This window comes from Gavialis gangeticus, unplaced genomic scaffold (genome assembly GCF_001723915.1).
Source record: "Gavialis gangeticus isolate Ggan-Ray unplaced genomic scaffold, GavGan_comp1, whole genome shotgun sequence".
Classification (NCBI taxonomy): domain Eukaryota; kingdom Metazoa; phylum Chordata; order Crocodylia; family Gavialidae; genus Gavialis; species Gavialis gangeticus.
In genome coordinates this window covers 23,065,173-23,078,551 of record NW_017729030.1, presented here as the reverse complement: position 1 = coordinate 23,078,551, position 13,379 = coordinate 23,065,173, and the positions used below count along the sequence as shown (strand labels likewise).

General features: G+C 41.6%; 1 protein-coding gene and 1 long non-coding RNA gene across 2 annotated transcripts in view; one reads left to right on the top strand and one right to left on the bottom strand.

The window, feature by feature from the left end:
- Positions 1-1,318: 1,318 nt before the first annotated feature.
- Positions 1,319-7,654, top strand: LOC109301108. Its single transcript, XR_002098432.1, has 3 exons — positions 1,319-1,347; positions 4,523-4,564; positions 7,567-7,654. It is a non-coding gene; the product is annotated as an uncharacterized LOC109301108 (long non-coding RNA).
- The window catches only part of MYOZ2 (myozenin 2), a 52,408-nt gene continuing 46,579 nt past the window's right edge, over positions 7,551-13,379 (bottom strand). Inside the window, exon 6 of the mRNA XM_019522031.1 lies at positions 7,551-7,792. Within this exon, the coding sequence (XP_019377576.1) occupies positions 7,561-7,792 (232 nt within the window). The 3' untranslated portion in view covers positions 7,551-7,560. The remainder of the gene's footprint in view (positions 7,793-13,379) is intronic.

Genomic DNA, 13,379 nt, shown 5'->3' with positions numbered 1-13,379 from the left:
ACTTTTTACATGCTCCCTAAAATCCACAAACAACGGAACCCTGGCAGACCTAACATATCCAACCATGGAACTCTAACTGAGAAAATATTAGGTTTCTTTGAATCAATTCTAAAACCGCTTGTCACCCAAAGAGCAAGTTTTGTCCAAGACACTACAGACTTTCTACAAACACTTAAAAACATAGATCACCTCCCAAGCAACACCCTCCTAGCCACCATGGATGTTACCAGCTTATATAACAACATCCCACACCAGGATGGCATCCAAGCCTGCCTTACATAACTACAAGAGCAAGATTACAACTCAGAGTACAGACCCAAAGATATTACTGACCTTATACACTTCATCCTTACACACAACAATTTCACTTTTACAAAACACTTTTCACAGATGAGCCTATGGACTTCACTTCATCAACCTCCTGGATACGAAAAATCATGGGCTAAATATAGACATTGGATTTATGACGCACTATAACCTGCCTGATATCTGACTCCCCAGATACATCTCCACTATTTACTTGCTACATTCAACCACCTTCCTTCCCCCCCACCAACCCTGCCCAGCCTGTGTCTCACCCACTGACTCCTCAATTTACATCTTCACTGACTGGCTTTCTTGCATGCCCCTGGCCTCTTTACTATTCATTTCATCCTGTTCATCAGGGTACCCCTTGGAGTAATTAGGAATAACAGCCACAAACTGATGGAGAACAGATTTAGGTTAGACATCAGGAAGAACTTCTTTAGGTAAGGGTTGCCAAAATCTGGAATGGTCTTCCAAGGGAGGTAGTGCTCTCCCCTACCTTGGGGGTCTTTAAGAGAAAGCTAGACATGCACCTGGCTGGGGTCATTTGACTCCAGCCCTCTTTGCTGCCCAGGGCAGGGCGTAAGACTCGATGATCTGCTAAGGTCCCTTCTGACCTAAACATCTATGAATCTATGTTTTCCTCTTTGTGTTGCATAACTGTGTATTTTCCTAAAGTTTCAACCAATATACACTCTGGCTAAGTACAGACAGTCAAAAAGCCTGAGGCTGAATCAGTTCAGTCTTTGCAGGTTAGTCTAAACTGCAGAGAATAAACTGAGAAATAAACTGAATAGACATTCACTTTTGATTCAGGAAATGCAGCCACATGCCTACAGTGGTTCAGGTCAGAAATTGGGGGACACTAATGCACACCTCTCTGGAACATAGCCAGTATGGGCTGTATGTTCACTTCCTCTTCCTGCTGCCCCCAAGGTCTCTGAGATTTGTTGTGCACAATCACAGCATTAGGACTCTGCGGGTTGCTCACCACTTCCTTTTCCTGCTTCCAGGATTTGTAGTCCACAGTCACAGCCAGCAGTAACCTTTTAGCAGGGCGGGGCAGCTCTGTACTGAGGGGAAGGGAAGTTTAACCCCCTCCCTGGCCCCAGATCCCAGCCAGGGTTTGCCTCAGAGGGAAGGAGGGCAGTCCCTGTCCCCCCCACAACCGTTCTCTGCTACAGCAGACAGCACAGCCCAGCCTAGGGCTGGAAAGCATGCTGGGATGCTGGAGGACTGTGATTTAACTTGAAATGGGAAGGGATCTAGGACAGAAGTTTCATAAACCAGTTTGACCCAAATCAGTTAAGTCGAATATTACATTCAGCCAGGTTTATCTTAAACTAGTTTCAGCCATTTTGAAACTGGATTTTGTGCACTGCACTCCTGTTTTATTATAGGTTTAAACCAATAAACCTATTCCGATGACTTAAACTGGTTTATGTATAATTTCTGTCCCTAGCCACTCTTAAAGAGCCCAATCCAACCACATATATGGTTGATTCCTTTATTCCAGCATGCGCTCTGGACTTGAACACAGATTACATTAAATAGTGGTATTATGTACAGTTAGAAATACATTTTATCATAAATGGTGATAAGATACAAACAAATAGGATGTCCAGTGAAACCCTGGCCACAATGCAGTCAATGATAAAACTCAATTTGATGTCACTGAGGATAGGATTTCATCCATAACAGCTTGGTCTAGTTTCCAATTATCATAACTAAGTAATTTGCTCAAAGCAAGAGCCTGTAAAGTGAACAAAATATGCACATATTTGGAGCCAATATAATATGCATTTATTTCCACAAAAACAGATATGAGTATAACAAAAATGAAGTGTAGTCAGAAATGTTGACACAATTAGGACATCTGAGGAAAGTTTACATCAAAGTACAGGAGCACATATAAACATTAGATCTTCATTCTCACACTTCTTTGTTGCTAAAATTTAATAACCAATCAGCTTAATATGAGGATCACTTTCTTATTTCTTGGAACCAACCAACAGATATCCTCTGTTATGCAGCAGCATGAAGAAAAAAATAACTATCAATCTTGTTGAGAATACAAAACTAGGATTCATGTCTTGTTGTTACTAACTCCTATCTGCATCTCTCTAAATAGCATATTAGCTTGGTTTCACATTAAAATTAATGTGGCCTATATGATGGAAGTGGGGACTAGGGATCAAACTCCAGATGTGGTGTATCCATTTGCTAAAACAACATTAATGGCACCAGTAAGAGCCATGAATACTTAGCTTGCTCTACCTCTCTGTCCTGTACTGAGTACTGTAGATGCTCTGTAACTAGGATGACCAGATGTCCAGGATTGGCTGGGACAATCCTGGATTTCAGAGGCTGTCTCAGAGTCCCAACTATTAGAAAAAATTGAAGCAAAAGTGCCTGATTGGCAGGAACCCATCTGCACATGTGGCTCCTGAGTCAGGATTGGGCCCGTACAGGTGGGTTTGTGCCAATCCTGGACTTTTGCTTCAATTTTCTCCAGGAAGCCCAGCCAGTGCATTACTCCCTGGTCCAGACCCTGCTGGGCTGCATATGGAGTTGCTTGCATAGTAGAGTCGGGGTCAGGGGAAGGGTGCATGTGGGGAGCCATGGGGGTTGGGGCTGAGTGTGCATGTGTGTGTGCATGCATGTGTGGGGGGTCAGGACTGTGTATGTGTGTGTGCATGCATGCACACTATGCTGTCCCATCCAGTCCTGCTCCTGGGAGCCATGAGGTTCTGTGTGTGTGTGTACATGTACATTTGCATGAACACCCCAGCTTTGCCCCCCTGTCACAGATTTCCTTACCCTGTCTGGGATTTCCCACAAATTTTTATGGTCACCCTACGTGTAGTGCTAAGGTTCTATGGACTAGAATCAAAATGCATTAAAGTCAAAGAGAACCTCTTGAATGGCTTCATGGGCATTGTACCAGACCCTAAGGCTAAGTACAGATGGTAAAAAAGCCTAAGGCAGAATCGATCCAATCTATACAGCTTTCTCTAAGCTGCGTAGATTGGACCATCAACAACCATAACTCACAGTTGCTCTTCAGCTGGAGAAGCAGACAGATGCCTGCACAGGTCAATGCCACTAGGTGGGAGGTGCTCTCATATGCTTCCCAGCATGAGGGACATTACCGAGGGCACCTGAGCACAGCTGAGTGGCTGTGCCATCCCTCATTGGCTGTTAGACACATGCCTCCCCCCAGTGCCCTATCATCTGTCAGGCAGCAGGGCTTTGCCCAGGGTGGGACATGGGGGTCCACCCCATGCAGGAAAGAAGCAGAGGAGTGCAGGACTTGTGAGCTGCTGGTGGGGAGGTGATGCCAGTGGTGTACCCTGTGGTCCTGGCCGGGTCGGTGGGGCACAAAGTGTCCCTGCCCTGTCCTACCCAGGACCCTGTGCTGCAGCAGATCCGGGAACGGCTCAGAGGATCCCCCCCACCCCACTCCATCCTGTGACCGTTTCCATGCAGCTGCAGTGCTCTGGTCCATGGGGAGGGGGGAAGCCATGCCCCCATGGCTGCAGCGCCTGGCAGGGGGCAGTGGGTTCCTGTGTCAGGCTGAGCTAGCAGCCACCCTTCTCCTGCCTGAGCTGAGCCAGCCCAGCTGGCAGCAGTCACTGCTCAAACAGCAGGTAGGGCTGGGTGGGGGCTTGCCTAGGTCCTTGGGCTGTGCCCCTGTGTCTGCATGGAAATCACCCCCTACCTTGTAAGGGGAGGGGGGCAGTCATTCCCACATAGCTGCAGTGCTTGGGGCACAATTCTAGTGCAGGAACTGGGGCAAGGGAGGGGCCACTGCCAGCTCAGCCCGGCACAGGGACCCATTGCCCTTTCCTCCCCACTACATCTCAGCACTGGAGTTGCCCTCTACCATGTTCTGCAGCTGCAGAAGCATGGCTGTCCTCCCTCCCCGTGGACTGGAGGCCCTCAGCAGCATGGAACATGGCACTGGTGGTTTGGGGAATCTTCTGAGCCCTTCTCAGAGCCACTGCAGCGTGGGGTCCCAGGGCTTGGGGTCATGGCAAGGACCCTCTGTGCCCCTCAGACTTGGCTGGGAATGCAGGGTGGGCCACTGGCACCACCTCCCCCCAACAGCTCACGAGCCAAGCTGTGGCCCCTCGGGGGGATGGGGGACACTCACAAGGGTCACACAGGCAACTGGGATACCAGCAGAAAACGACTTACCTTAATTTGCGATCAGATCTGGCACTGATATTTGATGCACCAGTCCAACCTAGCTCAAGTAAGTCTAATAATACATGGATCCAGTCCTATCTTAAACCAGAATCTGCAATTTTGAAATTGTGCCCTGAACTTCTGTTTTGTTTTGGGTATAGACAAGTTTCTGACCACCTAAACCGGAAAAAGTGTAATGTCTGTACTTAGCCTAAGTCCGCAGCATTGAAATATGAAGCCCCTACTTCAAAGATCATACTTACAGCTGATACTTATTATCCTCAGCCTTATAGAGGCATTGAACCCTAATGTTTCATGGTATTTATCCTGCATAAATAGGTGTAAATTGCATTATTCTTGGAGAACTTTCCTCTGTGGCATTTTTCATAGAAGTATTCCACCCTCTCATTTGATTTTACATATTCTAATAGGAAGAATATCACCCAAAATATTTTGCTTAACTTGGAAAACAGAGGTTCTGATTTCTCATTTACATCCGTTTGGACTCAGAAAGGTTTACATGCACTTTTTAAGACCCTTTCACAGAGCTCTGTCAGAGAAAGGGGCCTTAATGTCAATGAGACCTGAGCCAAGAACATTTCGGGAACCAAAAACAGCTTCCTAGACCAATATAACTTACCTTCTGAAATGTATTTTTATCTCTAACCCTTTCCTGCCTTTTCATTATATGTTTCACTTTTTCCTAGTAACAAATATGTGTTTGTTACTAGGAAAAAGTAACAAATGTTGATCTCATTTAAACTGCTTCAGTAAATTATTCTGCTAGTAAATCATTCTCTATTCTTATTTCCCTCAGTTCCCTATTTAAACTAAGTTTCCTATTATGCCCCTTAGTCTCAGGAACACCAAAGTACAAAAAAAGTCTTTCCTCTTTGACTTCTCCAATCCTACAAACCTGGAACCATTTACTGTCACCTCAAGGCCTTACCTTTGTCAGCAAGAATAAACCCAAATCCTTACCCTTGCACAAATGAAAGCATGGCCAAACAATTTTAGTGTTCTTAGAAGAGGTAAGGGGAATTTACCACTTGTGAACATGTGTCAGCTGATTTGTGGTATTTGTTTTGTCTGTTTCCTCCTGTCCCACAGAATGTGAAGCTATAAACCCAGCTTCATTCAGGGATAAACTGTCTCCACTTAATGTGTGTTTCCCACAGGACAAGAGTGGACAGACAAAGCAGTTACAGTGGATACAGGTGAACCACTGTAAGTACCCCTCCCCCCCATTTAAAATAGTAAAATTGTTTGTTCATTCACCCACTAAGACTCTTCACCATTGCCCTTCATTACATATGCAAACATAATATATCCTTCCTGTGGTGACCCACAGTACACAGAGCGCACAGACCAAAGTCTGTTGAAGTCAGTGGAAAGTCTCCAAATCCCCAAGTCTATAAAGGATTCTTTCTGTGTAGATTTGTATACTGGTATAAATTTTGTTTGCTCCACTGGGACTCTGCACAGTCATGATCCAAAAAAGTGGCTCCTTTTGCACTGTGGGGCTTAGCACAAGATGACTTCTGGGAGGGGAGGGAAGTGGAGAAGAGGCAGTCCTGCTCTTCCACTAGAGCTAACAACCATAGTTGTACATTGAATTAACTTCAGTGATTTTCAGTACTAATCTCTAAATCTATTTTTGATCAAGGCACTATATTTTTTGTTTTACTCCATATGTATTCTTGAGACTTGATTCACATCAACAGGCTACTTCTTTTTTGCATCAGACTGTGGTTGTCATCTGCTAACCTGATCACTTAGCAAACCAGAACCCTCTGAATCTGAATATTGTGTCTCCTCATATACTCTATCTTTAATCTTAGTAGCATTTATATACGTGGGGTTCTCATACTCAGTATTATTGTCCATATCATGAGTGTAAGTTCTGCACAACAAAAAGCTTAAAGTAGACTGCGGGGTAGGAAGGTGCAGTTACAATCTGTAAAATTTGCCATCAACAAATCTGCAAGTGTGAATCCCTAACTGCTTGACTTGAACATACAATTGAAATATGAGTGCAATTTTTGCAGCTGCAAATCGCTGCCCCAAAAGTAAAGACTGAGCATTGAGTCTTTTGAGGATGTACTTTCATGACCTCAGTGAAGTTTTAAAAGTATTCACTTAACACTTCCCCTTAAGCTTTCTTTTCTCCCTGTTTTGTGATTATTTTATGACTACCTCAGACATGTCTGATTTTTGCTTATTTGCACTGTCTTGTAGCTGAACCCTTTATGGATTGACATAAGTAACTGCCAAAATGTCATTGACAGTATTGTTTGCTGCAGTTTGCTGCATTTCATTGACCTAACTTTTGCCATAGCATATGAAGCTTAAGTCTGATCATGTAGCTGTGGACCTGTATGTGTAAGCTGATTTAACAAGAAAAACAAGAGATACAAAACTGCATATTTAAGATTAGAAAGCAAATGGGCGTTGTGTACACACTGAGGGAAGACTAGTCCCTTAAGAGAATTCAGTAGACATAAGAATAGAGCTTTTACAGCCAGAGTTCACAGCCCATGTAATAAAGTTGAGTGTCCTATTTAAAAATCCAATCTTACCAAACTGTGTATTAGAAAATATAACATGCAAATGCTGTAGGCTTTCCAAATACAGAAAAATGATAAACAGTCAGTTATCAACCTGCTGTTTTGCCTCTTATTAAAATGCAGTTTGTAATCTGCAGTGACCATGAAAACTAAACTAACTTGCTTAGACTTAGAAACAAAGTAGTTTTCAATTAAACAAAAACATAAAATGATCTGTTGAGGTCCCTTCCGACCCTAGCATCTATGAATCTATGAATCTATAAAATGTATAGACACTCAATAGTCAAAAAAATGGTTCAATGAATAGTTGCAAAATTATTTTATTTGTATTAGTCTGTAGATGACATTTAATTTCAGAAAAGAGCTACTGGATCAGAAGTTACTAGTTAGACTCCAGCTACTAAGAAAAGATGTTGCAAGTAGCTTCTATTAGAAGTGAGAACAATATCACACTGATTCTTATGTTCATCTTTCATCACAATATATAGCTTCTCATTCACAGGTCATCCGTTTCTGGAACAGCATTGGAATCAGAACGCTGGATGAACACTACAGGAATATTCTCAGACACCCATCCCTTAGGAGTCCTATTGAAGGACCTCCTGCTGGACAAAGGGCTTGCAAGGACCATGAACCTGGGATCATTTAGCAGCAATAGATTAAAATCTGGTACCTTGAATTTAACCAGCTTCGAGGCTCTCTCAAAACCACCAAATGGAGTGGCAACTCTGTAGATATCGAAAAAATAAAAATGAAATGTGATTTTAAAATAGCCGTTTCCCATTTCTGAAACTAATAGAGGGCTTTTGAAATGATCTTTCCCTTTGCAGTACAGCAATTTATAAACTTACTGCTTTCTGACTTCCTTTGACAAACTTTTGGTAAACATAATATACTAATAAGTTTTCCAGCACATTTTCTTTAATGTCTTATTTGTTCTCTGCTAGATACATGTTTATTCTTAACCTTTCCGATAGTCACCCAATATCTGTTGCCAAATATTTGTTTGCTCATTTGTCTGTTCAAAGATGATACTTCACGAATCCAAAACTTAGGTCTGAAACAGTCTTAATCTGGCCCAGTATTTTTAATGGTATTTAATAAAGGTATATGTTTCCTCAGGCAATAAGCCAAAAAGCAAAAGATAAGAAATACTTCTCTGCGTGAGCACATTGTTAAATGTATTTGCACATATTTTAAAAGAACAGTAATTCCAAATACATTTCATAGTTCTTTTGTTCTTGCTTGGTCCTAGGCTGAGAAACTTTAGAGTGGTTTCCTTCTGGCTTTTCCAGAATCTCATGTATGAACAAACCTGACCCAGCAGAGAAAATTGCACCACATGTGGCTCTATGTTTTGGTCAATCAAATAGCTTTATTGGTACATATTATGGATGGTAAAGAAGTGACCAGCATTTGTCAACTAGACCTGGACCTTTTGATTTACACAAAATCACATCAATAGCTGCACATGCAAATGAATTCCTACTGAAAACTGTCAGCTGGTTCACTTAGGATTTGTGGATCAGTTACAGAGCAAAAGACAAAGTATGCTGGGACTACTAGTCCCACCAGCAGAGTCCCAGAGAATCTAGTGAATCAGCTAAAGCTGAAAAAGATTTTTTGCAGACTACTAGAATTTCCAGCAAGGCTTAAACAGGTAAAACAAAACTTAGGATCAAATAAGCAAACTCACAAAAATCCAGACATCCACAAAATCACAGAGCAGGATTAACTAGAGATTTCTTGCTGTAAATTGGCACTAGCAAGCATCCTCCAAAGAGCCAACTGCCTCCAAAGGTCAATCCCTACAAGGTGCAAAGTGCCTTCTGTACAGTTCTGGGCACCCTCACTGAAAGGCAAAGAGTGTGCTTTTGGGATCAGGCCCTAAAACTATGACTTACATCAGGGGTGCCAAACATCCAGCCTGCAAACTAGATCCACCCATGGCATCTGGCCTGACAGGCTATGGGTTTTGGGGCATGAATAGGTGGAGATGGGGCCTACCACAAAATTTGGTTCCTGGGCCCTGGTGAACAAGGGCCTCAATGTCAGGAATGCTCCTGAACATGGGTGGTTGCTTGCCCTACCACTTCTCCCATCCCATGCCCCAGGCTGGATCTGGCCAATGAGGAGCCCTGGAATCCAGATCCATGTTGAGACCTGGGGGCAAATTTGACTCCCCAACTTAGATATGTATAAGACATGATTTTGCAACAGCACTGGCCACTCTATTCAACAAATTCTTCTTGAAGCCATTGGGAGTCCTTCGTATTCAGCTGCTATAGAACTAAGCCTCTGTTGTGAAATTCTCTTCCAGGTCACCCAAGCTGAACTGAATACCATACCTTACTGACTAAAAATAAATTGCTCTATAAGCAGCACAGAGTGTGTTCACTGATCCACACAATACTGGGCAATAAGGATGAGATGAATTTAATTAAAATATAAATTTGTATGTTACAGTTAATCTAATATTTAATGCTTATTGATTTGTAAATTAAAGGAATAATCAGTATAAATGTAATTGCATTATCTAAGTAACAAAACCAAATTTTCTATTGCAAAAAGTTAGCCTTGTAATATTTATAATTTTTCTTTGTATAGATACAGCACAGCTGTTTAGATAATAGGTGTTTGTATTATGAAAATTCCATCAATTACTTTTAATTTGACAGTACAAACGTTGGCCTAGTTGTGTTATACATCATTAATACCTACCTGCATGCTATTAAAAAACTCTTGATGATCAACATAAAGGAGATCAAAGTAATTGGGCAATAAAAATTTAAATTGTCCTTAATGATATCAGTAAATTGCTGTATTTGATAGCTTCTATGACAAAAAGTTATTGTAATGTCCTACATTGTTTGCAAATTAAGTATAGAACTTGAGCTGTGATTCACTGTGTGTAACCCAAAACCTGTGGCTAAACAATTTGAAATAGTTGTTGCATATAACAGGAAAGGAAACATTGAGATAAGGCAGCAGGAAGTAGCACCAGGAAGTTTAGGAGGTTGTTTAAAAGTCACTTTGCATATTCCTAAAAAGTCAGTAGATTATTTTAAAATATCTTGGCACCAGCATAGGTATTTCCCCTGCTGTATTATAATTGTTTCACTGATTTTTAATATCACGTATTAAATTGTCCCTATGAAACAAATGATTTGCAGCTGACGTATTTGGAGTTGGCAGATTAACAATTTTGGTTCAGCATCTCCAGTTATATAATTACATGAGTTTGACAGAAAACCCTATTTCTCAGATGCCAAGACCTCTTTAAAAATGTGAACATAATTCTCTGAACATTTCTGTTCATTATTAATCTTATGGACAAGGGAAATGTAAGGGCAGAGACCTTGCTACGTGCCCAATATCTCTGGTAGACGGAGTGCATTTGATGAAGTGAGCCACTGCTGCATCTCTGATATAGTTAGTCTGTGGATGCATCTACATGTGCATTAATACACTTTACCTAATGTGCATTAAATTTAGTACCACCAATGTGAGGCACAAATAAATGCTCATTAGGCTGTCCTAATGTATAGTACCGAAAGTGAATGTTTTTAAATGACACTTAATGTGCAGTAGCTTAATTCATTACGAATTAGTGTAATTGCATGCTTTTTTACATGATGATTTACTGCACAGTAAAATAGGCTACTGCACAGTAAAGCACACATGTAGACTACTAGACTCACCCAGTAAGGTGCAAATCTACTTGACCTTTAAATTGAGTGCTTCAACACTATACAGGTAGCACTTCTGCTCACACACTCAAAAGAGCTATTTATATGCCTACCTTCATTTCTTATCAATGAACCAGATTTAATCATAACACATCAATGGGAATTTGCCACTTACATAGGAGTTAGGCATCTAAATACCCTCGAGGATCTGGACCTTAGGTTGGGACCTTTGTAAACAAATGAAAAAAGCACAATCCAGATGGACTGGATTCTTCAGTGTTTTGGAAGCAACAGAATCTGTGGAGGGAGAAGTCTGAGCAAGAACTTGGCTATCCAAAGAGGCAGAACCAGTCAGACCTGCTTGTCAGATGTAGGCTTGCTGCAGTGTTTTGCATGTCACCTATAATGCTATTTTTGATACCCATTAGAAGTGGTAGAGGGATGGTACTAAATTGATCTCATATTACAGATTTATATCCCTACTAACACTGGTTACACACCTTTCAAGGAATGACAGTAAACTCCTAATCCAGAAGAAATTGCGGGGGGGGGGGTTTACTACCACACCCTCCCCCTATGGGGACTTGCCAGGGCTGCTGACCCTTTTCCATGTAAACCTGAGCCAAATCAAGACCATTAACTGTATCAATTCCTTACATCTCATTCTATTCCCATTACAGTCAGTTGTAAAACTTGGACTGATGTGTGGTTCAGACTAGGCCCTACATAACTGGAAAAGGAAAATAGTATACTTCAGCACAAGTTCTGAGTCCTTTTTATTTTAATGCATTTTTTAAGACAGTTTTGATTTTAGGTCTCCTGCGTGTGGGTTTCATTCAACACTCCTTACTCATTCCTTAGTCAGGAAACATTCCCGGTGAGGTCAAACTGATTCTACTGACAATGACATTAAGGGAAAGAATCCTGGAAGGATCCTATATTTGGCTACTAAAATCAGTGTCATCTTAATTAGTTTAGATGATTGGTCTGAGAAGAATCCCGATACCACTCCATTTATATCAGGCTCATATCAGCCACCCTTTTTATTCTCTCCTGATTGACAGTGAGTGTTCTGCTAGGCACAGAATTACCAGTCACTGAGACACAGTTCTTCCTGGAATGACATAGTGAGATTAGAAACTCCGAGTTCCTGGCTAACAAAGTGATGTCATTTTCTGTTCAATATTTTATCATTTGCATTTTCCCCAGCACTGTAATTACAGAAATGAATTGCCTAAGCACTTTGTCCCAGGTCTTCAAAAGGACTTAGATGCTTCAATCCTAATTGAAAAAGCAGTTTTAGGGGCATGAACTAGCAACTAAATTTCCCTTCTCCCATGTAATCTCTGATCCAAGCAGTCAAGAACCTGCTGGGGCACTGACTTTTTTTTTTCTTTTGTGAGACTATGAATTTACATTAAACAGTCGTGGGAGAAAATGTATAAGCAGGTATGCAAGCAAGGGCTGGATCCCTTGCAGGCAAGTGACACGACCACTGGACTAAAGAGCTATATTCCTTTTGTCTGTCTGTCCTTGACCATTGGATCTTGAATTCTTTTCATAGGTACCACAAGAAGGATGGTGAGGGTTGTTGTCCTTGACTCCAGAACTGCCAGTACAGGGATGATTCTGGCTTTATTTTGGGAGGTGAGAGACATCCCCTCAGGCTGAAGAGAATATTAAATCCAAGTCTTCCACATCCCGTGCAACTGCTCTAGCCAGTGAACTATTGGACTAAAGTGGGCATCACCTTCTACCCCACCTGTGTGTTAAAAGAAAAAGAGTGTCCTGTGCTCTGTTTCTGAAAGAAATGACTTAGACACACAAACCTAAAATAGGGTTTCAGGCTGAGAATCCCAATCTCAGATCAGCACCTCCCTTCATTCCAGATTGCTCTCAATCTGAGGCACCTGAATGATAGGAATTAAATTCCTCCCATGTTTTAGTATTTCCTATTGACTGACTTAGGCAAATTCCCACTTACCATGCTGGCTGTCATGGATCCCATGCTGAGATACCCAACTTGTCTCATGCTCTGTTTAGGAAACCAAGGCTCCTTACCTTGGAACTGTGTATTCCACTTTGGGAGCTGGGTGCCTAAAAATTAGGTGTCATACCACCCAAATCTCTCTGAGTAGTTAGCCCTTTGTACAAAGGTATTGTATTATTATGTGGACTTTTGTTTTTCATTTATCCGTTGTCAGTAAGGAGATGGGTTTTTTCAGAATTTGGTTGGATTGTGTTGTTGTACATGGCATTTTGAATTTATCCATTCCTCTGTCTAGATCAAATATTTGAATATAAAACCCAAACCTAAATTTCAGTGGCAGTTTTCAAATGTTACAAGAACCATTATATATGATATTGACCCTGTTTGGTACAAATGAATAAAAAGGAGCATATTTCCTAAAAAATGCACAAATTCTGATGACTTATAGTTCCAATGTGTCATCTGCACAGAAAAACACATTCTTATTGATGGGAAACAGGGAATGGAGAGACCTTAAGCTCTCTGAGAGGACTGAAGAGGCCACTGGGTACCAGTCAGATATCGAACCACACGTCTACATTAATGACGTCCCTATGCTTTTCCTCACCTCTGCCTACCCCAGCGATGGCATCAGGG